The sequence below is a fragment of the Lepidothrix coronata genome, unplaced genomic scaffold (assembly GCF_001604755.1).
Source record: "Lepidothrix coronata isolate B3197 unplaced genomic scaffold, Lepidothrix_coronata-1.0 Scaffold179, whole genome shotgun sequence".
In the NCBI taxonomy this organism is placed as follows: Eukaryota; Metazoa; Chordata; class Aves; order Passeriformes; family Pipridae; genus Lepidothrix; species Lepidothrix coronata.
Window position 1 is genome coordinate 1,185,272 of NW_016690359.1, and position 27,551 is coordinate 1,212,822.

The 27,551-nt window shown below is 44.4% G+C and overlaps 1 protein-coding gene across 1 annotated transcript; it reads right to left on the minus strand.

The window, feature by feature from the left end:
* RP1L1 (retinitis pigmentosa 1-like 1) lies at positions 1 to 27,012 on the minus strand. Its single transcript, XM_017830443.1, has 4 exons — positions 26,374 to 27,012; positions 9,476 to 9,659; positions 2,800 to 7,412; positions 1 to 804 (listed from the first exon to the last, which is right to left on the minus strand). Exons 1-4 carry the CDS (start codon positions 27,010 to 27,012, stop codon positions 1 to 3), a joined length of 6,240 nt encoding a protein of 2,079 aa, XP_017685932.1.
* Positions 27,013 to 27,551: the final 539 nt, after the last annotated feature.

The following is a 27,551-nucleotide window of genomic DNA, read 5'->3' on the forward strand; positions in this document are numbered from 1 at the left end:
CTAGAAGTCCAAGTCTTCCTGGTCAATATTATCAGAGTTTTCTTTCTTTTTAGAAGCCTGAACTCCATCAGTATTTTCAGCCTCCTTTGGATCTGCACCTTCAGCCTCTGCTGGGTCCTCATCTCCCGCAGCATCAGTGCCTGAAGAATCTTTGTCCTCATCTTCTTCCTCTTCCTCGCTCTCAGGATACATTTGTGAGGGTTTGGAGCTCTCATCACTTCGAATCTCTCCATTGGGGGGGTCACTCCCAGGGTTGTGGTCATCTTTGCCTTCCTCTTCATCTTCTCCCTCATCTTTATCTTCAGACCCCTTCTGGGACTGCTGTGAGAAGTTTCCTACAGAAGAATAATAAGAAAAGGCGGTGGATGTTTTCAGACTCTCCAGCTTTTTGCTATTTTTCTTCCCTTTGGCCCTTGAGACTTTCTGAGAAACCTTCTTGTTGATTTTGCCTTCGTGTTTTTCGTGTGCCTTGTCTGGGTCATCACTGGCAGGTTCCTCCTCATTCTCATCATGTTTCTCACCTCCTTCACCGTTTTCCTCCTCAGCCTCACCTTCTGACTCTGGTTTTGCATCTTCTACTGCCTCAGCTTCATCCTGCTCAGCTTCTTCATTTCCTTCTGCATCATCTTCTCCAGGATTATTGGCAGTTCCAGAGCCCTTGGCATCCCCTCTGCATTCAGATGTCTCTGCTTCATCATCCTCTGGCTCCTCTGTTTCTTCAGCTTCATTTTCAGCTTCATCTTCACCTTTGGACTTCTCTTCAGCTTCCTGCTCTTCGTTTTGAGTTTCTTCTTCTTGTTCTTCCTCTTCCTCATTCGCTTCCTCCTCCTCTTCCTTTGTTTCTTCCTCCTCTTTTTCTCCCTCTTCTTCCTCTTTTGCTTCTTCTTCCTCCTCCTCTTTTGGGTTTTCTTCCTCTTCCACTTCTTGCTCCTCTTGTTTAGCTTCATCCTCATCTTCCTTTGCTTCCTCATCCTCCTTTGTTCCTTCTTCCTCTTCCTCATTCCCTTCCTCCTCCTCCTCTTCTTTTCTTTCTTCTACCTCCTCTTTTTCTTCTTCCTCTTCTTTTCCTTCTTTCTCTTCCTCATTCCCTTCCTCCTCCTCTTTGGCTTCTTCTTCTTCTTCCTCCTTCACTTCTTCTTCCTCCTCTTTAGTTTCTTCCTCCTCCTCCTCCCCTTCCTCCTCCTCCTCCCCTTCCTCCTCCTCCTCCCCTTCCTCCTCCTCCTCTTTAGTTTGTTCCTCTTCCTCTTTCCCTTCCTGCTCCTCCTCTTCCTCTTTTACTTCTCCCTCTTCCTCCTTCATTTCTTCTTCCTCCTCCTCTTTTGTTTCTTCCTCTTCCTCCTTCCCTTCCTCCTCCTCTTTGGCTTCATCTTCTTTCTCCTTCACTTCTTCTTCCTCATCTTTGGCTTCTTCCTCTTCCTCCTTCCCTTCCTCTTCCACCTCTTTTTCTTCTTCCCCTTTCTCTTCCTCCTCCTCCTTCCCTTCCTCCTCCTCCTCTTCCTCTTTTACTTCTTCCTCTTCCTCCTTCCCTTCTTCTTCCTCCTCCTCTTTTGCTTCTTCCTCTTTCCCTTCCTCCTCCTCCTCTTTTGTTTCCTCCTCTTCCTCCTTCCCTTCCTCCTCTTCTTTGTCTTCTTCTTCTTCCTCCTTCACTTCTTCCTCCTCTTTGGCTTCTTCGTCTTCCTCTTCTGCGCCTTCCTCCTTCTCTTCCTCCTCCTCTTCCTCCTTCTCTTCCTCCTCCTCTTCCTCCTTCTCTTCCTCCTTTGCTTCTTCCTCCTCCTCCTTTACTTCTTCTTCCTCCTCTTTTGCTTCTTCCTCATCCTCCTTCACTTCCTCCTCCTGTTTTGCTTCTTCCTCCTCCTTCACTTCTTCCTCCTCCTCTTTTGCTTCTTCCTCTTCCTCCTTCTCTTCCTCCTCATCTTTTCCTTCTTCTTCCTCCTCTTCCTCCTCCTCCTCCTCCTCCTCCTCCTCCTCTTTTGCTTCTTCCTCCTCCTCCTCCTTCCCTTCCTCCTCCCCCTCTTTTGCTTCTTCCTCTTCCTCTTTCACTTCTTCTTCCTCCTCTTTGACTTCCTCCTCCTCTTTTGCTTCTTCCTCCTCCTCTTTTGCTTCTTCTTCCTCCTCTTTTGTACCTTCCTCTTCCTCCTTCCCTTCCTCCTCCTCCTCTTTTGCTTCTTCCTCCTCCTTCACTTCTTCCTCCTCCTCTTTTGCTTCTTCCTCTTCCTCCTTCTCTTCCTCCTCATCTTTTACTTCTTCCTCCTCCTCTTCTGCACCTTCCTCTTCCTCCTCCTCCTCCTCCTCCTCTTTTGCTTCTTCCTCCTCCTTCACTTCTTCCTCCTCCTCTTTTGCTTCTTCCTCTTCCTCCTTCTCTTCCTCCTCATCTTTTACTTCTTCCTCCTCCTCTTCTGCACCTTCCTCTTCCTCCTCCTCCTCCTCCTCCTCTTTTGCTTCTTCCTCCTCCTTCACTTCTTCCTCCTCCTCTTTTGCTTCTTCCTCTTCCTCCTTCCCTTCTTCCTCCTCCTCTTTGGTTTCCTCCTCCTCCTCCTCCTTCTCTTCTTCCTCCTCTTTTACTTCTTCCTCTTCCTCCTTCCCTTCCTCCTCATTTAGTTCCTCTTCCTCTTTCTTTTCCTCTGCTTCTTCCTCTTTTACTTCCTCATCTTCTTTTGTTTCTCCCTCCTCCTCCTCCTCTTTTATTTCCTCCTCCTCTTCAGCCTTAATGATTTCTTCTTCCTCTTTCTCTTCCTCCTCTCCTTCTTTTGTTTCTTCCCCTGCTTCTTCTGCTTCATCTTTGGTTTCTTCATTTTGCACCTCATCCTCCCCCTCATCTTTTTGACTCTCTGCTATTTCAGGTTCTTCTCCATCTCCATTTAATTCATTTACTTCTGGCTCCTTTTCTTCATTGTCCTCCACTTCTTCTTCACCTGCCTGGGGTTCACCTTTGATGTCCTGGGCTGTTTCTGCAACAATGGCTTCCTCCTTGTCATCTTTCTTCAGCCTCAGGATTTGCTGCAAATCAAATGCTTTCATGACTGGGGCATTGGTGGCCACCACGGGGAGTCTTTGGGGCTTGGAGGCCATTTTTTTCCTCACGCAGGAGTCACATGGACAATATTCCTCCTCGCTTGATTGTTTACTAATACTGTCATCAAAAGCTGCACTGAGTGTTAAGTCTTTCTCTACATCGAGGGATAAGTCTGTTGTCTCCTCCAGCCTGCTCTGGTTGCCGTTCTTGCCACCAAAGAGTGACTTTTTGTGCATCGTTTGCAATCTCCACCTCCTCTGCTCTGTCTGGAGTTTTGACTCAAGTGTGAGTGGCTCATCCGGAGGTCTTGGCACCCTCGTCCCAGCTCTGCTTCTGATCTTCCTCAACTCCTTCTCTATGCTTTTTTGTATCCTTTTACTCACTTCCTCCTTCAGCTCCTGTATCATTTCATCCATCTGCTGGTTATTCTGCAGGTTCCACCTGACTTTTAACTCATTCATGGCATTGACATAGTGAGCCATGAACTCCTTCTCGATTTTTTTGAGCAGCCTCAGGACCCAGACTGGGTCTGGATCCACTGACTTTTGCCGGACAACGGATGTGCCCACACTGGTGGATGTACAGACTTTGGGCTCTGGGTCACTTGGTGACTCTTTTTCAAGATGCCCTTCCAAATCAGCTTTTATCTCCATCCCAGCATCAGCATTGTTGACATTTGTATCATCAGTGGTGGCTTCCGGATTTTCTTGTGGGAGTTCATCATTCACAGCTGCAGCTTCTTCTTGTTCTCCAGTTTCAGCTAATTTGCTGGTTTCTTCATTTTCATTTTCTCCCCCTTCCTCCTGACCGTGTTCACAGGTATGGCACTGATCCTCCTCCTTCTCTTCTTCCTCCTGAATTAGAGATTCCTCTTTAGCAGACTGTGCTTTTTCCTCTCTGTGTGAGTCTGAGCAGGCTGTTGAAGGGCGGGATGGCTGCGCTCCCTCTTTACTTTGCTCCTCAACCTCAGTCACTTCAGTGCCAGTCTCTGTATTTTCCACTTCGGCTGATTTGAATTCAGCGGTTTTCTGTGCCACCAAAGTGGCACCAGCTGTACATTCTTCTCCTGAGCCACCAGAACCACTGCAGACATCAACCCCAGAGGAGGACATGTGAGTGAAGGCGTGATCCATAGATTTTGGGCCTTTAAACCCAAGGTCTGGCTTTGCCTGCTCGCTGGCTTCTTGACCTGAGCTTGGACCGCTCCTTTCAGCTGTGCATCCCAACCACAGGGCTTGAAAAATATTCAGCAGCTCCGTATACCTTGACTTATTCAAAGCTTTTGAGTTGTCTGATGGGTCTTCCGACTCTTCATCGAGGAGCTGGAGACTGGCAAGACAAGTAATCAAAATGTTGGCGGAGTTGCTGAGTTTTCTCCCCATGGTGGGGGACACTTCGGGCAAACTGTTCGATCGGTCAAATTTGGTCTCGTGTTTTGAACTGAGCAAGGCCTTCATGATCTGGACGGAAGTCTGGACAGAGGTGGGCAGGTCTCTCCTGTTGTTATTTTGGCTGGAGGTAACTGACTGGTTGCTTTCTGCCTGCTCAGCTTTGGCAGCCTCAGTTGCAACCTCACAGACTTCTTCCTGGTTCACACATTCTTCAACCTCTTCATTAATTGCTGTGTCTCCTGCTGTCTCTCCTTCCACTTCAACCTTTGCTTCATTTTCAGCCTCCTCCTCATTCTTTTCCTCAGCTTTTTCATCCTCTGGGGCTTCCTCGGCGTGTGTACAGTGTGACACCTCGGTAGCTGTCTCTGTACCTTCCTCTTCCACATCATCCTCCATTTCATATTTCTCAAGCAATGATTCTGAAGGGATTTTTCTGAGCCACTCTTGCACAACTTCTTCTGGAGACGTATTTGGCAGAGCAGATGGCATTAAATCATTCCCTTCCTCCTGCACACCCATGTCTTCTGATGCTTCCTCTGCTTTTTTTTTGCAAGAATCATCTGTCTCTTTATTATTCTGATCGTTTACTTCGGGTGCTGCTGACCTGGACCCATAGGAAGTCTCTTTGGAGGAATCTACAATTTCTTTCTGCTCTTTTCCTGTGCTCAGCACCGACTTGGTGCCTACACTGCTAATGGAGGAATTCTTCAGTATGGCTGGACGCATGTTTCTCCTCTTTGGCTTCCCTTTGGGTGGGGCAGGGCAGTGCAGGCTGTGCACCGATGTGCTCTCAGATAGTGATGCCCGGCTGGAGTTTGACATCTTCACCCGAAGATTGTTGTTTTTTGTCTGCCTTGACTTTGAAGACTGAGACATGTTTGACTGTGAACGCCTCTCATCTGTCTCCTGGGATGCCTGTGCCAACAAGAATTTATCTTTTACTTCTGATTTTGAAGAGACTCTTGAGGAGCTACTTGTAGGCTTTCCATTCCTAATCTCATTCTCAGTTGCGTGGTCAGCTTTGGAACACACACTCCCACTCATACTTCCCTGTCTGGAAGAAGAGAGCTCTGAACTAACCTTGGCATGACCCTCTCCAGCTTTTCCATTAGGACTTGAAGATTTTGAGCAGAGGGATGATGGTTTACTATTGTCTTCTCTATGACTTCTCTTCTTTGAGCCTTTTGAGGATTGACTGTAGCGACTGGTGGTACTTTTAGAGCTTTTCTCCTCAGCAGGACCTGCAGTTGCTTCTGCTGCACTAGTAGATGAAATGTTTGACTGAAGAGATCCTGACTTTTGAGACATGGCGTCTCCAACAGATTTTTTCTTGGTTTCACATGAGCTTTTGGAGTAATTGGATGCTCTGCTGCACGATCTCGCATCATCTGCATGTAGGGAATTCTTCTTTTTATTCGGAGAGGATCCAAGTGAAGACACAGACATTTCAGACCGTGCATCCAAATGAATGTGGCTGCGTTTGCTCTTTTTGGATCCTGTGGAAGAGCAAGAGATGTTGCATGCAACATTCTCATCACTGTCACTTTTCTTGCTGTTCCTGTCAGTAACTCTGGAGTGGCTTCCTTGTGTAGAGCATTGTTCCCCTTCACTGCTCTCATCCCTAATTGATTGGCTGGGCTTTGTTTTTGCTGACACTGAGCTGACTTCTCTGACTTCACTTTCCTCTTCTGCCTCTTCAGCCTCTTTCTTAGGGCAGGACTCACTGGACAAGGAGGAGACCACTGGATTTTCATCAGATTGGTCATCCTGCTCGCTCTTTGCTTTTTGGGTGGTACAGTTGCTGGACTTGCTGTGCACACTGTTGGCAGGGGTGGAGCTCCGAGAGTTCTCTCCTTGATTTGCCTTCTGAAGGCTTGAGGAGGAGGATATGCTCCTACCCACGCTGCTGGTTTCCTCACAGACATTATTCTTGCTCCGTTTGGACTGCAGGGATGATTTTGACATGACACTCCCAACTCTGCTGCTCTCAGCCTCTTCCACATCATCCTTTAAGCCCTTCACAGAGGAAGCTTCAAAACAGTTTTCCTCTTCGTTTTGTGAAATGGTTTTGCTGATCTCATGGCCTTCGGGGGTGTCTTGAGTATCCAGGTTGTTTTCACAGCTGGAATGTGACATTAAACCCACGGATGAAGGTCTCTGGCCATTCCCTGTGCTTGCCCGAGTGTCTCCTTGCTGATCTTCTCCAATGGAAGCACCTGTAGACAAATCACTTCTGCACCTGCACTTTTTGACGGATCGATACGCCACTCTGTTCTCTATAGTCTCTGAGTAGGACGAGGACTCTCTCACAATGTGCTCAGAGAATTCCTCACTGGACGTGGTGTGGAGGCTGTCCACGGAAGTAATTTTTTTGTGGACGACTCTCCTCCGGGAGGACGTGCTAGAGCACGACGACCGTGTGCGCCAGGTGCTCCGTACGCTGGGCTCTTCCCTCTGGGATGTGTGCATGGGGTTCTTCCAAATGTCGTAGTCCTGGTGCTTCTTCCCACAGCTGTGACAGTGAGCCTCGTCACACTCGGATTCCTCAAGTTTTGACATATAGGAATCAATCTCACAGGGATACAACGAGTCATCCGCCTCCGAGCTGACTTCTGGGTTCATTTTCTGTAGGGGGTCCACTCCACTGTCCTCCTCTGCTCCTGACTCCTCACAAGGCAGCCGGTTCAGTAGGTTGGACTTCTTGATCTGGGTGGACCACTGCAAGGTCTCATCATTCAGCAGGCGGAAGCGGACCTTCATCTCAACGGACAAGCTCCCGTCCTTGTTCACGTGCACCCGCTTCTCTATGTCATCGTTGACCAGGGACTGCACCAGCTCCCCGGCCTTGGGGTGGGAGCAGCCATTGGAGAAAGGTCCTCCATTATCCGGTGAGGCAGCGAGACCGTTGGGATACGACTTTTCCGATGACAATGAAAATCTCATGGACCTATTGCTTGATGACGACCGCGGATGGATAACGCTTTTTTTGGCTTTCAGTCCAAAGTTCACTGGAGTGAAGGAAAGAAAGATGGAGAGAAATGTTAACTCATATAAAGATGACACAAAATGCCTAAGTCACACCCTCAAACTAGAGAATATTGATGTTATTGCATTAAAGCCAAGCCTGTGTCAATTTATGTAATTTGAAAATTTGTCTTTGACTAAGTGATTGCCATAAATCACAGAGTCACAGAATAATTAGGGTTGGAAGGGACCCCTGAAGATCATCTAATCCAACCTCCTTGTTAAATGTTTAGTTTTGAATTAATCACGTGTACTAAAATCTTCAATACCTTTACTTCGTCATTTTTTATAATCTAAAATGAAAGAGAAACACTTTGTGTTATTAAGTGCATGCCAGGAAGTCAAATAAATAAACAAATAAATAAATAAACACACACACAGAGAGCAATTTAGTCTCAGAGTTTTGATATTTTATCACGTTGCAAATACTCCTTTCTTTAACTGTTCAAGTTTTCATCTTTCTTATTCAGCCAGGGAAAAATACACAGAGAAGTGACTCTCGTCCTTAATTACAGGTCAATTGTTACACATTCCCAGGCTCCCCAGGGAAGTGGTCACAGCACCAAACCTGTCTGACTTCAAGGTGTGTTTGGACAATGCTCTCAGGCTCATGGTGGGATTCTTGGAGTGTCCTGTGCAGGGCCAGGAGTTGGACTCAATGGTCCTGATGGGTCCCTTCCAACTCTATGATTCTATGATCCACTTCTCCATTCACATGCCAGGAAACGTGTGGCCATGTAGGCCAGAGCAACACTCAGACCCTTCAGGGATGTGCCACTATCAATAATTATAATATTTATTAAAACATAAAGAACAAATGGAAAAGGAATTGTAATCTGGTGAGAAATAGTGGTATTTGCAGAAGGAATCAGTGATAGGAAGGGAATTTAGGAATTGTAAACTGAAGCATCTCTATGGCCCAGTGCAGTGAACTGCATAGATTTACTGAGGTCCTAGACCCTTCATTTCAAGAAGAATATGTTGCTATCAGGCTGCCTTGAAAGACATTCATCTATCTTGTTTCTAATCTATGTTTGTCCAAAATTTACTTGTATATATATCTGAACAATCACGTGTCTCATAGGCATACGGACACACAGCTGAATGGAGGTGTTTTGGGAAGGGAGTGTTGAACGGGAGCACATCAGCCAAGGCCAATAACACACAAAATAACTTTCTCTAATCATCTTTGTTCATTTGAACTGATATATTTGCTCGGTCTCTTGGTGGACAAAGGTCCAGTTTATTCCTGTGTTTCCCCCCAATTTTTTATGTCTCAGGCAGTGAGTGTGGAATGTCTCTGTCCATAAAATTCTACAAGTAGTTGCCAATACACGAGTGAATCTTTCCCAGCTCCTGGTATTGACAATGGAGAAAAACAGGTCCACCTCCAGAGCACATTTAATTTCATCCCACAACAAATCCCTAATATTCGTGAGATTATTGCCCTTTGGAATTGGGAAGTTTCCTTTCATAGGCTACAGAGGGTGGCTGATTTAACTACCTGTGACCTTAGATAACTCATGGTGAAGAATATAATAAGAAACATAATCCTGAATAATCCATAAAATACTCCTTCCTGAAAATAACCTTTCCATAAAAATATGCTTTGTTCCCAAAAGGGCAGCTGTAACCTGCAGGAGAAACTGAGTCTCCTGCTGACAGAACCAGGGCATCCTCTGGTCCTAGTGCAGGGAAGTCCATGAGTGCAGGCATGACATGACAGACAGACAAGGGGATAGAGGATCTGTGGGAAATCTCAAGGGTTTGGGGAGACAGACACAGGAAAGGAGGGAGTTCTGGAAGGAAAAGGAGACACAGAGATATGAAAGAAGAAGGGAAGTCAGCCAGACACGGGGAGCATGTAAGAGAAAGACTGGGGGGTGTAGGGAGGAAATCCTAGAAGGAAACCAGAGAAAAAGAAGGGGAGGATGGAAAGGCCTGGGAGGGAGGGAGAGGGAAATGCATTTTCCACACGAAACCTGCACGTTGAGGCAGCACAATGGGTGCCTGTAACGCCCACGTTGTGGGACACAGGCCTGGAGACACCCAGAGCTTTGCTTACTTTCATTGTTCTCGTTGACGTTGTTGCCGTTGGAACGGGGAGGCAGGTTGGGCAGCTTCTCCACCGAGTGTTTCCTCAGATTCTCCATGGACACAGGTTTAAAGGGCTCCCGGCCGACACACACCAGCACGTTGGGGCAGTGGAGCAGGGCCTGCATGCTGTCAATCTGGGAAGGGAAGAGCAAGGGGATCACCAGGAGCTGATAGAGAAGAGCTGGATTCTTCCAGGCCCAAAATCAACTGACAGTTAGTTGGCACCTAAATGAAAGAGCATTTGGGCAACGCTCTCAGGGGTGATTCTTAGGGTTGTCCTGCCCAGGAGTTGGGTTCAATGATCCTTGGGTGTCCCTTCCAACTCATGATATTCTGTGATTCTGTGAAAATAAGTGTGGTTCTGGAGAACTTCATTGTCTGCCAGGACCTTCTGACCAGCTCTGTTGGAATATTCTTCCACTGAAAGAGAAGCTCTGCTACATTTTAATCAGATTTCCTAAGACAGGGAAGGGGTGGGAGAGATTGCCTAAGGGAGAAGAAATCTCATTTATTAGAAGGTTTCACATATTCTGGGAAAGATTTAGTCATAATCAATGTGGTAGTGAGGGAAAGAGTGAAACTGGAGGCATTTCAGTTTTGCTTACAGAGTTCTTTAAATTCCTGTAATTCCTGTATGGGACAGCAATTATTACCTGGCAAATGTTACATTTCATTTTGTCCCTTAGTTCTCTTCCTTTCTTTGCTCAGGAAGAGGAATAAGAATTGTGACTTCCCCTAATATTACCTCAAATACTGTCTGAATTATAACCCCATTTATTGCCTCAATGCTGGACAATGAGGGACATTGTCCCTCAGTGTGGGAAGTGCCTGTGAAGAAATCTTTGTTCCTCCATGAGAACCCAGATTTACACTCTTCATCCTCACTCCATGACCTGTTTCTGAATAACACACCAAGTCTTGCATAAGTCACTTTTCATGGAATCATATCATCATAGAAAAGTTTGGGTTGGAAGGGACCTTTTAAATGTCACCTAGTCCAACCCCCTGCAATGAGCAGGGACATCTTCAACCAAAGCAGGTTGCCCAGAATCTCATCCAACATACCCAATTACAACACTTACTTCTCTAAAGGAATAGGAATCAGTCTGTGATAAGCACTGGCCAGATAGAGTCTGGACCCATCTTCAGTGACAGGACTCAAGGGAATGGCCTGAAGTTGCATCAGGGCAGGTTTAGGTTGGGTATCAGGAGAAGGTTCTTGCCCCAGAGGGTGGTTGGGCACTGGAACAGGCTCCCCAGGGCAGTGGTCACAGCCCCGAGGCTGCCAGAGCCCAAGGAGTGTTTGGACAATTCTCTCAGGCACATGGTGTGACTCTTGGGGATGGTCCTGTGAAAGGCTGAGGGTTGGACTGGATGATCCTTGTGGGTCCCTTTCAACTCAGTATATTCTGTGATTCTATAATTCCATCTGGCTCCTGCAACTTCATATTTGAAAGACTGAGGTTAAGCTTTCAGCTAAAACACTTAATGCTTTTAAAAGGAGGAGAAGGATCTCTTTCTGTCTGAGAGGACTTTAGAGGGGTCAGCAGCATCTGGCAGCTTTGTGCTCCATAATCCAACTGGGACATCCCCTCCTCTTCACTCTGTTTCATCAGGAGAACATCTCTAGAGCATATGGGGACTCCCCAACAAGAGGTGACCACACTAAGCATTGGTGATGGGCTCAGCACTATCCTGCCCCCAAGATGTCCCCTGACCTCACTGTGTCACTTAATCATCATCCCTTTAACGTGCAGCTGAGTATGGAAGATAAGGAATCTCCAAGGAGCAGCGATGACAGGTCTGCTGTTGTCACACGTGCATGGAATAACAGCACATGAAGGACAGAACTTGGCCTCTAAATATTGCTACAGCCAAGGAATGAGGAGCCAGACCCACTTGAGAGTCCAAGCTCTTGTGAAGTTCCTCTGGGGTTTTCCAAGATGACTTGGTACCACCAGGGCTGTGGGAGGTACTGGGAGATTAGTGCTGGATCTGGTGCAAATAAGAGGAGGGTAAACGTGTGTGGGGTGAAACAAGAAGACAGAGATAAATAAAATTGCATTCTGGATGCAGTTAATCACTTCTGGTCATTTTCTTACAATAAGCCATATGGCATCATCTTCTGGTGGAAATACACTAAAATCCCATTGTCTTCCCTTTACTTTTATTTACTGTTTGCACTGTAACAACACTTGTGACTCAGATCCACTGAGTTTGTTTCTATAAAACCCACAGTAAGAGAAGCTCTGCTCACTAAAACTTGCATTATACACACTATGCAAAGCAATAAAACTACCAAGTCTTTGTGATCAGTAACATAAAACTTCAAAATAATCCCCAAATCTCAGTCTCTCTCCATCTACTGTTTGTCATTGGTCAATAAATCCACTTCTGGTCCATCTATTCCTAAAGAAAACATCTTTCTAGCTCACTTTAAAAGTTTATGTAAAGCCTATAATTTAATAAATCAAATATTTTGAGTAGGTTCTTGCCACCTGTGTATTTCTTTTCCTTCTTCACTTTCCTTTTCTTTTTTCTTTTCATTTGTATTCCTTTGGTGAGGTCTTTCACCCTGACCCCATAGAACGGGGAAAAAAACAACTGAGGGTAAAAAAGAAGAAAGAGAAAAGGGGAAAAGGAGAGGAAAAAAGAAAGATAGACATGAAATCTTTTCCGTTTCTGATGTAAAACAATCTGTCTTTAAACCCCCACTAAATTTAGATTTGCAAAGGACATTTTTTTCAATGAAAGCTATTTTTTGCTCAGGATATTTCCTCACATGGATCTCTGTAGATACTTCAATCACACTCATCACCACTGCGTTGTGTGTGCAGAAAATAGATGGTGGCAATGACAGAGCCTCAGGAATCAATGGAACTGAGTCAGTTGAGTTATTGGATTTATATATATTTATATATATTTATATATATATATATTGTATTTTTTTTTCCACAAGCCGAATCCTTTTATGTGGACAGAACTTGTGTTTAGTCACTTCAAATAGTCTGTCATGGAGCATTTCTGACATCACCAGCTCCTTAGCAGTTTTTATACCTATAACATAACTTTTCTTCCTAATATCTTGCAAGCCCTAATCTCTTTGAATTAATAATTGCGGAAGTTCATCTTTGCAGTTCTTCATTGCTAAAAGCATTTTGGCAGTGTAAATACAGATTAACGTTTTCTAAGGGTTAAATAAATCATATTTCTCCCATTGATTTGGTTTAATGCAACATCCTCTGTCAGGGCAGTGCTGGAGGGTTGGGGTAATAGTTCATCTCAGTTTGCTCAGCATGGAGTTTTCCCACAGTGCTGCAGGAATCTCGTCCTCTCAACATGTCACTGCCTGGGCTATAGAGTTGACATCTTCAGGGCACTCAATATGACATCTTTGACTGGTGCTAAATTATCTCCAAACAGTGATAGAGGGTTGCTAAACCCTCTTAGGTGTTTAGCAACTTGCAGCTCACTCGGTGTGTCCCAGGGTGAGGTCAATGTGTTGCTTCTCAGATTTCCTTCTTTCTAAAGAACATATAAAAGTTATTTATAATCTGAAGGGAGCAGATCCTGGACCTGCAGCCATGCCAGTGTCCACTGTTGCTTCTGAAGGTTATGAGTGAAATACTGACCCCATTTGAACCAGTGGTAGAGTCTCCTCTGGCTTCTCTGGGGTCTGCATCGCACTGCCTATAACTGCTAAACAACTGGGAGCTTTCTTTTCTTCATCATCATCATCATCATCATCATCATCATCATCATCATCATCATCATCATCATCATGATGGTATGAGTTGGAAGGAACCTGAATGATCATCCATGGGCAGGGACACCTTCCACTATCCCAGGTTGCTCTAAGACCCATCCAACCTGGCCTAAAACACTTGCAGGGATGGGGCATTTACCACCTCTCTATGCAACCTGTGCAAGGGCCTCACCACCCTCACAGCCAACATTTCCTTCCCGGTCTCCCACCTAACCCTGCCCTCTGGCAGTGGGAAGCCATTCCCTGTGTCCTGTCCCTCCAGGCCCTTGTTCCAAGTCCCTCTCCGTCTCTCCTGGAGCCCCTTTAGGCACTGGAAGGGGTTCTAAGGTCTCCCTGAATCCTTCTCTTCTCCAGGTGAACATCCCCAGCTCTCTCAGCCTCCTTTGCTTTTGCTGTTGTGCAAGAGAAGTGACCCCGTTCTTCTCCTTGGACATAAGAACCACAAGAAAAAGAGTTCTTTTGACTTGTGAAACTGTGTTTTCCATCCAATTTCTGCCATTGATTTTCATGCTGGGAGAAGAAACTGGACATTAGACATAAACTTGGTGAGAGATAAGATTCTGAGATTTGGCAATAACCCCCCAGTGAAAAGCAGACACAGTAGCTGTTCATATGTCAGAAATATGAGAGCCCTGGAGAAAGAGATGAAAAATTAGATTGGATTAAAATATAAGAACATAATCTGAGACATCAAAGGTAAGGCAGATTAACTCCAGCCAATGTGTCCACTCAATAGGAACCAGGAAGTCCCATTTGAGCTGAATATTGAACACCCCAGACATTACTCAGAGCTCCACTGGGAAGGCCACCATGTGTGGGCTGAAAATAAAGGAACATCCTCTCTTCTGCAAAATGTTGGGGGTTTTTTTCAGTCTGTCTGCTATCCATTCAGGATGGGTTGTCTCCATGAACATTACTGTGCAGAACCTGCCACAAAGGGGCTGTGATCTCAGCAAGGACCTCCAGGTGCTACTGCAGCACAACTAATAATACAATGTCATAGATACCTAAACAGAAACAAGGCACAGATAGCATCTCTAAAGCAAGGAAGCTGTTTGACATGGAGAGCATGCCATTCTCTGGCTCTTCCCAGAGAAAAAAAGAACCATTGTAAACCTTGCTCACCTCAGAAGGTGAATGTGGATACCAGTTTCTGATGAAGGCAAAATGAAGAAGACAGCTTTTTCTTCCCCTCTGCTGGCTACCAACCAACCAGAGACATTTAGGACTTAGAGAAAGACAGAATGTGGAAATAATGCACTTGTTCAGAGAACAAGTCCATAAGCTGATCCACCTTCCAAAGGAGTGCAGGGACTCATGGGAGAAACAGGAGAAGCTTTTAACAGAGCAGAAGAACAGGCTAACGGGCTGAGTCCATTCCCCATCCTGCTGACTCACTGCCTCCTTTCCTTGAGCTCTTTCATATGTTCCCTTTTGTCTTCCATACAGATTTACAACTCCTTGGAGTGTGAACCACCCTGCTGTTTTTTGGTTGTGCCACATCCAATCCAGGGCCATCCAGGCTCTGAACTGACGTATCCTGGTCTAACAACAATAAATTCCGCATCTCATTCATGCAAAGAACCCACTTGCCCTTCCCTTCCCCAAACTTTGCACTGGAGGAATTAGAGAGTGGTTCTTCTGGGGAGTGGCTTGTTAAAGTTGTGCTAATCTGCTGGTCAGGAGGTGAATCATGGGGTGTTGCCACTCCATGCCCACATACAAATTAGCAAAGTAGCGGAAGGAAAGAAAGAGGAAGACACATGGCTTGTCCTCCCTTTCTCTAAATTCAGCATGGTCAGAAGGCTCTCCCCTGAGGTGAGATTGAATTTACAGCAAGGAATTACTGCATGGAAATGGATCTAATCCTCTGCAAACTCTAGCACCCAAATTATTAGTCGAGATGTGAGTACACAGCACCCCGTCCATCTCCCAAATCAAAACTCACATGGTCTCTTACTCATCAAATCAAATACAAGGTCTCCAAATCCATGTAAATTCATGACATTGTGAAATGCTTTGGGTTGGAAGGGACCTTAAGGTTCATCTCTTTCTACCTCCTGCCATGGGCAGAGACATCTTCCACTACCCCAGGTTGCTCCAAGCCCCTTCCTGGCCTTAGACACTTCCAGGGATTCAGGGGCAGCCACAGCTTTTCTGGGCAACCTGTGCCAGGGCCTCACCACCCTCACGAGGAAGAATTTCTTCCTAACACCTTATTTAAACCAACTCTTTTTCAGTTTAAAATCATTCCCCCTTGTCCTGTCACTCCATGCCCTTTCCAAAGCCTCCCTCCATCTTTCTTCCATGCTCCCTTCAGGTACTGGCAGGTCACAATTAGGTCATCCCAAAACCTTCTCTTCTCCAAAGAAGGATGTGGGAAGCAGGACAGATGCCAGTGTCCCATAACAGGTGTTCTACTAAACACAAATAACCTTTGATGGTTATGTCATGGGAATACGGGCAAGTCCAATGCTCCAGATGCTGAAATGCAGCAATATAAAATGATTTGTTATACCAACACTCCTAAAAATATCAGCATCTCCTAGAACTTTTCAGACATGACCTGTCTCCTTTCAGTTTTGACCACTGTGGAATGCTGCATGAAAAAGGGCAGTTTTGGAAGACCATGAAGCACTCAATCAGCCAAGTCAAATAAGTGGAAGAGAGAGCAATAATCCCCTGCACTGAATTATTTAACCACAGGTTAAGATCTTGGTTATCTATTGCACTTCTGGCAGCTTTTCCTGGAGTTAACACAGATGCTTTTTCCCTCTGTGCAACAATTTTCATGTGTATAAAAGGTAACCATTCTGAGTTTGACCTTGGAAATAACCTGGATCAACAAGTCTTTCAGCAGTCCAAGAGAAATACTGCAATCAGAAATTCAGTGGCCACTGGAAACCATTTGGGTAGCAGTAGAAGAAATACACCTCAAGGAAAAAAGGGGAAGCAAGAGGAAAAAGCTGGGAATAAAAAGGCACTAAGAAAGCAGAAAAATTTTGAGAAACAGGAGAAGAGGATAAAAATGGGAAGAAAAGTGATTTGTAGCCTGGTTCATTTTGGAAGATGGGCTGTTAGGATTGTGTGGGGGATGCCACCAGATGTCTCTGTTGAGGATGAGCTTGTTCCTGATGGAGACTATGGGAGGCTTTCTGAGGACTTCCACTGAATTCTAGATGGATTTGGGGAGGTCCTCACATTGCACTGACTTCGTGTATAAGCTTCTAGAGGCCTTTTCCCCTCCAACCCTCCCTGTGAGCTCAAAATTATGTCTGACACTGTTCTACCTGAGAAGGAGAAAATTGCTGTTAAAGGTGCAAAGTTCAACCGAGAAGAGAGGAAGGCATTTCTTAGAAAGTTTTTGCTGCAGATGTTTTCCACTTTCTGACATGTTGCAATTCCTCCCTGAAATCAGAGTCCACCACCTGCTCCTCTGGCATCGGGTTCATTAAATCTGGCCCATCAGACATCAGCACTTGAAAATCATGAGTCAGAGTAACATCCACCCCACCCCAAGCTCCTGCCTTGATCCTCTCCGAGGGCAGGATTAGCTTAAAAATTGACAAGTCTTGAAAAATGCCAAGCATTTGGTTCTTGTGATGAGCCTTGTGGTGACTGAGTCAGTGGGAAGGATATGAGTCGTGAGTTCAAGCTTTTCCCCATGACCAGAAGGTCTCAAAATTTAATTTTTTTATACAGGGAATATCTACAGTATGGATTAAAAGGTATTTCAGCTGGAAACTGAGGGGGGAAAGAGGGAAGGACAACATAGATATGCTCCAAGCAGCTGTAGGAGCTGGGACTGAGTATATAAACCCTACTAGATAAAGCTCACAGATCCATAGGGCCTTGATCCATGGTCTTACCACCCTGGATCTCTCTCAGCATAAAAATTCCTGTCTTGTGCTGCGTTGAGCACTCTGGATACAATTTGTGGCCTCCAGAAGCTCTGGGAATAAAGAGAAACACATTTAGCTGGAAAACTTGGCTTGACTGAATAGTTTTCTTGTTACTGAGTCCAAGTTTGGCTCTCAGTGTGCAAAGCCCATGGTACAAGTGTGAAAGATGGGAAGGTTTTTACTTCTTCTTGGCAGAAAGAGTTCCCTTGATGTTAGGTGGATTTATTTCAGAAAAGATGCAAGTCGAAAGAGAATCGTAGAAGATTAGAACCATAAAATAGAATCCCAGAATCATTAAAGATGGAAAAGACCCCTAACATCACCAAGTCCAACCATCAACCCAGCACCACCACCACCATGTTTGCCACTAAATCATGTCCTCAAGTGCAGAACCACACATTTTTTGAACATTTCCAGGGATGGTGACTCCACCACTGCCCTGAGCAGCCTGTTCCAATGCTTGATAACCCTTTCAGTGAAGAGGTTTTTTTCCTAATATCCACCCTAAACCCTCCCTGGCACAACTTGAGGCTGTTTCCTCTTGTCCTGTCACTTGTTGCACATTGTTGTGGCACCCACCTCACCACAACCTCCTCTCAGGTGGTTGTAGAGAGCACTAAGGTCTCCTCTGAGACCTTGCTAAGAGTTGCAGCAGAATTCTTTGAATTCCCTGTTCAAGTCCCAAAAGGAAGAAGAAAGTTGATGCAAATGCAAAGCATCATCTCTTTTCCTCTCCCATTACTGATAAAAACTCCAAAATCTGCATTTGGAAAACCAGATTTCCCTACAAAGAAAAAAAAAGTCCAGTCTTCCCTGCAAAAATTCTTTGCAGAAACAGTGATTTCTACTTAAAGGACTTACAAAGAATTCACAGTTTTTCCAGGAGAGGGTGGAATTCTGCTATTTTTTGTGCTCTGGGTAAATGTATAAATAGACACATCATGTTGACAAATATTACTGCTTATACTCATGTCTTTGCCCTGGATTAAATTCAAAAGAATTAGAAAGTAATTACACTTTGCTACATTTTGTTCTTTCAGTAGTAATCTCCTCAGGGTAAGGGAATCATTTGCATTTGGTAATGTTAGATAAGAAAGTATTAGTTTTGGTGTATGTTAGATAAGAAAATGGGCAGCACACGGGGTCCATTTAACTCTGCCTTGTCAGGCACCGGGCCAAATGATTTCAGGGCATCTCAAAGGTTCACAAAACACACCTGGATATGAATCTTCTCATGGATCAGGTTCATGGAAAGTTTTGCTGAGGTTTACAGATCGCTTGTGTAAATCTCGCCGGAGTCATTGTGGGTTTGGCAGGGAATCAGAGGATATTGAACCTGAAACCTGCCGTTTGTTTTTAGCCCGTGAGTCACACACACGGTGGGTGGAAAGCGGCACAGCTCACTTGGTAACAACAGTTTGCACCACACGAGGGGCTGGAACTGGTTGCCATCCTTCATACCTGAGCACGGCACGAAACCAAGTGTCACAGTGAATATGTCAGCGTGGAACCAGAAAATTAACTATCCCACGGAGGCAAATTATCACCTCTCTTCTCTCGTTGTTTATATACGCACACCGCATTTGAAACCGGCTTATCTGCCTCCGTGTATCCCCTTTTCCTCTCAGAGTTCCATCAGGGGCTTGATGACACCTGTCATTAAGACAGATGGGCTTGGTAGAGAGCCCAAACATGAGTGGCCCAGAGGATGCCTGCGGGCAGCCTACAGATGTCCCAGAAATGGCGCTGTGGATGTGTAAATCTCAGCCAGGAAATATGTCAGACAAGCCTGTTTCCTGGCCTTGCACCCTGAGGTCGCTGTAAATGCAGTCATTAGTACCAAGAACTATTTAGCAGTAATAGTTAGGTCTATACCTTTACTAATAACAGTTAAAAATAAAAGTTCTGCCTTTACTGCTAAATTAAATCAATTCTGGATCCAGGGCACTGGAACAGGGCTGCCTGTGCTACTCTTCTTAGAGTGGTCTTTAGTGCATTTAAAACCCGGACCAACTGGCACTTTCCCAAGAAATTCCTGGGCAGATCTGGGAGTTACCACATGCCAGGGAGCTTTTCTAAGAAGCAGCTTGAACGTGGCCACCCAACATTAAAGGCTGTGGGAATTAGACCCTATTTTGGATGCTATGTGGTGGGATTATCTATAGATAGTTCCATTTGGTGTCGGGGTCAGAGCACGTGCCCTGAATCTCTTCTGGCAACTGGAATAGCTTTGGCCCATGGTGCTACTTTGGGCTGAAGGAGATCTTATCCTATGGGTTTCTGGAAACTGGGAAGATACACCAGGGAAAGAATCACTTCATATGCCTCCTGTCTTTCTCCAAAACTGCTCCAGCTGGCACGGCCAAAAATGGCTTGATCTGACCCAGAATGGTCAGTCTTGCCACAGCATCATCTTGTGCCAAACTCCACACAAACACAGAAGAAAACTGAGGGTTCTTACCCCAAGGAGTTGCTAATAACTAATCTTTTACCGTCTCCAGTTAGTGGTGCCTGAGGAAGCATTCCTTAACTCCCGATTTCTCCCCTGATTAACCCACACGGGAATTCTCTGATCCCTCAAGGAAATTTGGTGGCATACAGTGCTCGTTCTGCAATGTTCTCACTTGTAGAGTCTGAGGCAAAAGAGAGTCTTTCTGGTCATCCCCTCTGTCCTTCCTCACAACAGACAGGATCAGATTCACTCATTAAATATAACAACTTATGGTCAGCCTCGAGTGAGCCTAAACAAAAACACATCCAAGCCTTGGCCTGACTCCAACAAACATAAAACCAGCCACATCTCCTGAAAAACTCTTCTGGAGGCTGATAAACCCTGTTTGAGCTGCTCATGGTAATTGCCACCATAAACTATGTGGATTATTTGCCATAAACACAGTGGGGTTTCAAACGCCACACGAGAAGGAGTGTTGGGTTTTAAGGAAGGAATTGTTTTTGGTTTTGTTTTCATTTAGGACAGTTGGTGAAAGGAAGACCTGGTGATTCACAAAGGCAGAAATCAGGACATCTGTGACTGGACACATGGACGTGTTGCTGGGCTCCTGTGACTTAAAGAAGTCTTAATGAGTGTTCAGCTGGTGGACCCTGGATAATTGCCATTTGTAAGGGAAATCCCCTGTTGATGTCTCATAATCCTACACGTCATTCCTTACAGTCTGTGAGGATGTCTGGCCCTTCCATGATCTCTTTGCCCCTAGGGTCATTCTTTCCTCTCCATAGGCAGAGGTGGGATCTGCACATAGGTGTGTTCCTGTGGTTTGGACCAGGGAGGAAGAAAACCCACTAAGTTGTGTAAGAACTTCTCAGAACAGAGATGAAAGTCCATCTGGTGGAGAAGATTAGCTCCAAATTTTACTTTACTTTTTTCTTTTTTTAATTGAGGTGTCTGCATACGTGGTTCTTTTCCAAGTGTAGAACTGATGTCCCCAGTAAAAACTGGGAAAGCTGCAATTTCCAACAGTCTCATCAGCCAGTTGATCTTCAGATGTAGAATCATGAGTCTTGTGTTTGCCAATATTTAAATATCTGTAGTATTTTAAAACAAATGTATGAAAACTTGGGTCTGGGCTAATTTATGTGACCAGACTAAGTCTGTCTTCTAATCTTCTACAATCAATAAATAGAAGCTGACAGGTAAAATATCCCCCCATCCTAAATGCCTCATAAGCTGATCGGATTTAGATGAATTAATGAATTAAGCCCAGGCCTGTGTATATTTTATATTTTATATATATTCATATTTTATATACAAATATATGTATAATATATGTATTATATATATGATATATATTTATATTTTTGTTCAGGAAAACCTGCACAAAGTTTCACTGACGTGTTAATTATGTGTCAATATTAAGCTTAATAACAAATCTTCCTATTTGGGCAGTTAATCCAGTTATTTCCAGTTAATCACCTGGAAAATGGCAACGAGTGGCTTGACCTGAAAAAAAATTTATGATTTGCACTTCTTTTTATTGCTGAAACTTTGACTGATTTTTGCCGATTTTCTTGCCGAAACTTTGATTGATAATTGCAAAATCAAATTAAATTTTTCTCATACTCATCAAATGACTACTTTGATTTAGAATCTGACAAGAAAAATTGTGGTTAGTTTGGGAAAATGAGCTATTTGCCTTGATGAAATGAGTGCCCCAACACTTAAACACCTATTCCCTGCAGTGGGACTAGTCCTGCTTTCCTGGTAGGAAGTCTGCTTGATTCTTAGGGTTAAAAATACTGGTTTCACCTCACTCAAGGCTTCAGGAGTTAAAATGACAATGCAAATTTGTAAATACTAATAGAGCCACTCTGAATTTATACTACCATGGGAATTGAGGCTTTTGGATCACTCTTTCTACTGACTTGAGTTTTGCAGAATTATTACAGGATAATTCTGAATTCACAGCACTGAAAAACTCTCTGGCCCAAGAGCAATGAGAGTCCCATCACTGGGGCCACAGAAGAAAGGACAAATAAACACTGGCTTTTCCTGGGAATTTCAAAAGTACAGTTTTGAATATATGTGAGAGGTAAATAAGCAGAAAAATGGGAGCAAGAAAGTACAAAATAACAGCAAAATAAGAGTGATCACAAAGCAAGAAGCTCTGCTGGCCTCTAATGGATCTTGGTCTCTTCTCTCTGGTCACCAGTGATGATTTGCCTGTGAGTTTTGATTAAAATAAACTTAGAGGTTTGCTGGAAAAAAAAATTTGTGGACTAGGCAGACTACAAAAGGAAGAAAATACTTTTCTCTGCTTTTTCAAATCAATAAGGCATGAAAAGAACACGAAACAGCAAGTCTATTCCACGGGTGTCTAAATTTACACCCTCATAAAGACTTGTAATTTTGAAGTGCCCTGGATTTACTCAAGAAAATGGTAAAGATATTAAAATGGAGCATATTAAAGCAGAGCCACTGGGACAGGTTTAACTCATTTTAGATTTGAGTTTAGATCGGGAATTATCGCAGTAAGAGAAAACAAAAGGGAATTGAAGAGGACACACCGAAGTCTATGAATAGCTCTTCCATCGATGGAACAGATTGAGTCACCTGTAGGACAGGAGATTTTTCCCTTTTTTTGTGTGTTTGGTCTTCAAGAGATCAAGGAAAAAATGGCAGCAGAAGAGACACTGTGAAAATGCTATTAAATGCTGTGAATGGTGTTATTCTAGGCCAGACAAAGTCAATCAACAGTAGTCCAGGTGCTTAGGAATGAGTCTTATTCTGCTGATCTGTCAGAACATGGGAATAAATGTCAAAAGTTATTGTTCCCCTCAATCCTAATTACATAGATGTGCATTAAAAGAAGTTTACAAAATTATTTGGATTATTATTCAAAGAGAATAATACGAGAAACAGGGAAATACCCCAAAAATATGAAGGACTCAGATATCTTTCAACAGTAATGGAAGAACGGGGTGGGGGGGTTTGTTTCCATCATCTCTAACAGATGCAAATAGAAGTATAATGGCAAGATTTACAGTTAAAATTGAACCTCAGCACCAGTTGAAGGAGGTTATTTCAGAAAATGTCACAAATCTGTGCATCAAATTCTCTATTTTCAATCCTCAATGAAACTGTTACATCTGGGGAAAACTCAGACACAACCAACTGTGTGTCAGGAGCTTGATATTGAAGTCTCAAAGGTGAGATATGCCAGGAAAACTTGGAAAAAGAGCAGAAATGGTTTGGAGAATCTGTATGAAAGGATAAGATTGAAAAATCAGGGGAGAGTGATATTTTTTTGGTGGTTTAAATGCTTTGCACCCAAGCCTAAAGTAACAGGAAGCCCTAATAAGAATGGCCATTAAATGAACAGAAATAAAGAGTTAAAAACCTGGAGGTAAATCATTGAAATTTAAGAATGGCCAAAAAAAATCACTGTGAAAGTTTCTTCAGGAAATATAAAAATAATCACATATTTCCTGGCTATATATATAAGAGGATAACATGGCTCAGATTGGACCCATAGTTATCTATCACTGAGATATAAAAGGAATAAAAGGAGTGAAAGTAAAATTATTAACCACTTATTGACAAGACAGTCAGGAAAACTTTCATACTAGAAAAAAGAATCCCAAGATTATACAATATAATCTCAGGATTATATAATATAATATAATATTAGACCTCTAGACAGGATGACCACCAGTAGAGCTGAAAATGTAAGATATCTGAGTGTCTTTAGATGAAAAGAAAGAGGAAGGTTGAATAATATTGAAGATATTCTGTTTACAGAGTGTGTATTTAATACACATCCCACTTAAAATATCAGTGTCTATAGTGATTAGAAGGAAAATCGTGGGGAATTATTTTAAGAATCACAAAGACAACATTGACTGCGCTAAGAAGTAGAAAGCAAAACTTTTCTTTAGAGAAATAGGTGAAAATTCTCAAAAATAGTAGAAATGGAAGCAAAGTTACAAGCACTACACAAGATTATTCATGGTTATGTGGACTGAACAGTCCAAGTCTTGAAAACTGGAGAAATCAGTGGCAAATTAAAATACTCATCCATAGATTATAAGACATCTTGGTAGCAGGTTTGGGTTTGGTTGGGTTTTTGAGCTTGGCTGCTCAAACACGGGCTGGGCACATCCAAACCACCTACTGTGAATGGTCCCAGGCCCTAATTCTAAAATATTTAAACACTGTTACTCTGGACCAAATCAGAGAAGATGTGAAGAATTTAGCAGAATGGAGGGACAAGAATGAAATCCTGCTCTAACACTTTTAATTTAGTGGTATAATTGTGGTACACAGCAAACTTCACCTTGCAAATAATTTGATGGAAGCTGGGAAAAAAGAACCTCAGTGATTCTGAAGGCCTGTAGACATCTATTTTGGCCAGCTCTGAGCTTGATGGACTGTCAGCTTAGTCTGAACAGCTCTGTGGGAGCTCAGCCTCACTTACAGAAGCATTTAGGCACTGATGTGTTGTTTCAGGTGGTTGAACCTGAAATGAATCCAGCTCCAGATACCCACAATCATTTGGAATTACTTGGAAAGTTGCTGTCTAAAGTGTCTGTTTCTTTCTTTTCATGTCGCAGAATAATTTAGGTTGGAAAAGACCTCCAAGCCCATCAAGTCCAACCTGTGACCCATCACCACCTTGTCCCCCAGCCCAGAGCACTGAGTGCCATGTCCAGTCGTTCCTTGGACACCTCCAGGGATAGGGATTCCACCATCTCCCTGGGCAGCCCCTTCCGATGTCTGACCACCCTCTCCATGATGAAATTCTTCCTGATGTCCAACTTGAACCTCCCCTGGTGCAGTTTGAGGCTTCTTGTCCTGTCCCTTGTTTCCAGGGAGCAGAGCCTGACCCCTCCCTCAGCTCCACCCTCTGTCAGGGAGTTGTAGGGAGTGAGAAGGTCCACCCTGATTCTATTTTCCCCCAGACTAAACAACTCCAGCTGCTTCAACCACTCCTTACATGACTTACTCTCTAGACTCTGCTGAAACAATCTATGGCATAAGATTCATCTTGTCTACCATCCAATTATCAAACCATTTTTTCTTCTCATTAGAAGAAACACAGGCTCTGGACACACGCTGGAAAGATGAATCCTACAGTAGGTTGGTCAGCTTATTCATCTTACACTTAGACAAGTCCATAAGCAAGACAAAAAATTTAAGATTAAGTATCTATTTTGTTTATCCCAGGCCATGCTTAGGTTGTCCACAGCTGAGTTTTTTCCTTTGCTCCTGTGCCCCTCCTCATAAATCCTGAGCACTTGAACAGGCTCCCCAGGGCAGTTGTCACAGCCCCAAGCCTGTCTGAGTTCAAGAAGCATTTGGACAACACTCTCAGGCATGTGGTGGGATTCTTGGGGTGTCCTGTGCAGGGCTGGGAGTTGGACTCAATGATCCTGATGGGTCCCTTCCAGCTCAGCATATTTTATGATTCTATAAGTCTCAGATTCTCAGCAATATTTCAGCTTCACTTGTCTGACACATGTGGAGCAGCACCATCCTTTCCTTCAGGTTTCGTCTCATCAAACTCAGGCTGATACTCTTTCAGCATCTAGACAAGTAGAGTTGGGAAAGCTATAGCAGTAGGATATTTGGGAAGGACATTTTCCTTGGGTCCTCCAGCTGAGAATACGAAGCTCTTTCCAGAGTGGGGAGCATAGCAGTGATGTGGCACGTTGCCTCCACCAGGAAGGATGGATTAAACCTCATTATCCCCTCCCTCTCTCCTTCCTACTGCACATTCCTGTCCCTGTGCCAGGTCAAAGTGATTTGGGCTAAAAATATTCCTCCATTTTTTTTCCTCTCCTGTATAGTGGAGCATTTGAACCCGAGTCATTTCAGTCACCTGGCTCAGAAAGTGACACCACAAATGGTTGTATTGTTCCCACTGAGGAGATGGCACACGGCCCTAGAAGGATGGGAAAAGTGGCAAGGAGTAGGATAACTGCTCCACTCAGCTGCATTGCCAGGGACAAGTCCAGATAACATGTGAGACCTCTTCAGAAATATGGAAGTAAAGGTTAACCTATGTTACAAAGAGATGGAGAAGTCAGGGGAACCTCAGGTTGGCTAGGAAATTCCTTTGGGAACAGAAGAACAAAGGAGTTGTCATGCCCTAACTTTATTATAAGAGTCCACCCCAATTGGCACATTCACCAAATCATCACAAATATGTCTCCTGATCCCACTCATACCCTAATTAATTATTCATTTATTAGTTATCTTATCATAATGTTGAAGATCCCATGTCATGAGCAGAACCCTGTGAGGGTTCTGTGAGGAACACTGTAACCACAAGGTACTACCTAAGGGCCATCTTATTCTGCTGAATTCCCAGTGGTCAGGTATGGAAAAGTTAAGCCTTTTTTTGGGATGTGCCTCCTAGGAAAGCATGGGAAACTCCACTAATAGAAGTTTATTTGGAGTTTTATACCCACTGCAAAACATTGAGCATCTGAACCACCCTTTGACCCAAAACAACACTTTGTATGAAATTCTTGAGTGGCTGAACAGGATTCTTCTACATCAGACTTCTGTGTAATTAAGGGGGAAGCAATTAATGAGACAAAGCCCGAAGGATAAACTCTTGCTCCCGTGAGCTAAAGGATTTGTATCCCAGGGAATGCGAAGGCTGATGTGGTAACACCTGTTTGAACAACTGACCAGTGCCAGGAATCAGAGACACTTACCTTCTTCCCATCAACGGTGTAGAGTTTCTTCACTGGGAACTGCAGGATCTCCGTAATCTCATCCAGGAGGGTTTTGAAACTCCGGGCGTTCCTGCGGTTCAGGATAATCGATCGCCGAAACCCACTTTCCCCGTTCTTAACTAGAGTGATTTTCTTGGGTATTCTGGGGCCATGGTGAGTGAAAGGTGTGGAATAATCTTCCAGCTTGCTCTCCTGAGCTGCTCTTCTCATGGTACTGGAGGGCCGAGCGTGTCGTGGAGGGGCCGGCCTGTGTCCCCCGGGAGTGATGCCGATGGGCTTCACGTATTTCTTGTCGGAGCACAGGTAGCACCCTCCATCCTCCAGCTGGTCCAGCTCACTGATGCAGTGTATTCCTCGTGGGGTGGTGATGGTCCGCACCCCAAACGGCAGAGGGACCCGATGGGAGAGGTCATCCATGAGAGCATTGAAGCTCTTGAAGCTCCGCTGGTTGATGGCCATCTTGACTCCTGCAAACTGAGGGTCTCCGCTCTTGAAGAAGGTTATTTTTTTGGCTGGAGGTACCTGGGTGAGAGCACTCGCCCGAGCCACGGAGGGAAGGGGCGGCTCATAGTTGTAGGAGCTGGTGGTTGACAGGAGGTCAGCAGGCACCTGAGACATCCCTCTTGCTTAAAGGTAACTGCAAAGAGAAGAAAGAACAGAGTAGGGTTTGTTTGAGACAGAAAATAACAGAATATGCTCAGCTGGAAGGGACTCACAAGGATCATCAAGTCCAACTCTTAGCTCTGCACAGGACCACCCCCAAGAGTCACACCATGTACCTGAAAGTATCATCCAAACACTCCTTGAGCTCTGTCAGCCTTGGTTCTGTGACCACTACCTGGTCAGTGCCCAACCACTCTCTGGGAGAAGAACCTTTTCCTAATATCCAACCTAAACCTTGCCTGACACAACTCCAGTCCATTCCCTGGGTTCTGTCACTGGTCACACAGAGCAGAGCTCAGTGCCTGTCCCTCCTCTTCCCCTCCCAAGGAAGTTGTAACTGCAGTGAGGTCTCCCCCAGTCTCCTCTTCTCCAGCTGAACACACCAAGTGCCCTCAGTGTCCTCACAGGGCTTCCCCTCAAGGCCCTTCACCAGAATCAGTGCCTGACCAACACAGGAGCAAGGCTTGTGTTCCTCACGACAATTTTACTACCTG

Excerpts from the sequence above, each read along its gene's own strand:
- RP1L1 (XM_017830443.1), bottom strand. The coding sequence starts at position 27,012 with ATGTCTCAGGTGCCTGCTGACCTCCTGTCAACCACCAGCTCCTACAAC. Across the intron at positions 7,413-9,475 it reads AAGTAAGCAAAGCTCTGGGT|TGAACTTTGGACTGAAAGCC; the intron begins GTCTCCAGGCCT and ends CCTTCACTCCAG. Across the intron at positions 805-2,799 it reads AAGATGAGGGGGAGGATGAG|GAAGAACAAGAAGAAGAAAC; the intron begins GTGCAAAATGAA and ends AATGAGGAAGAG.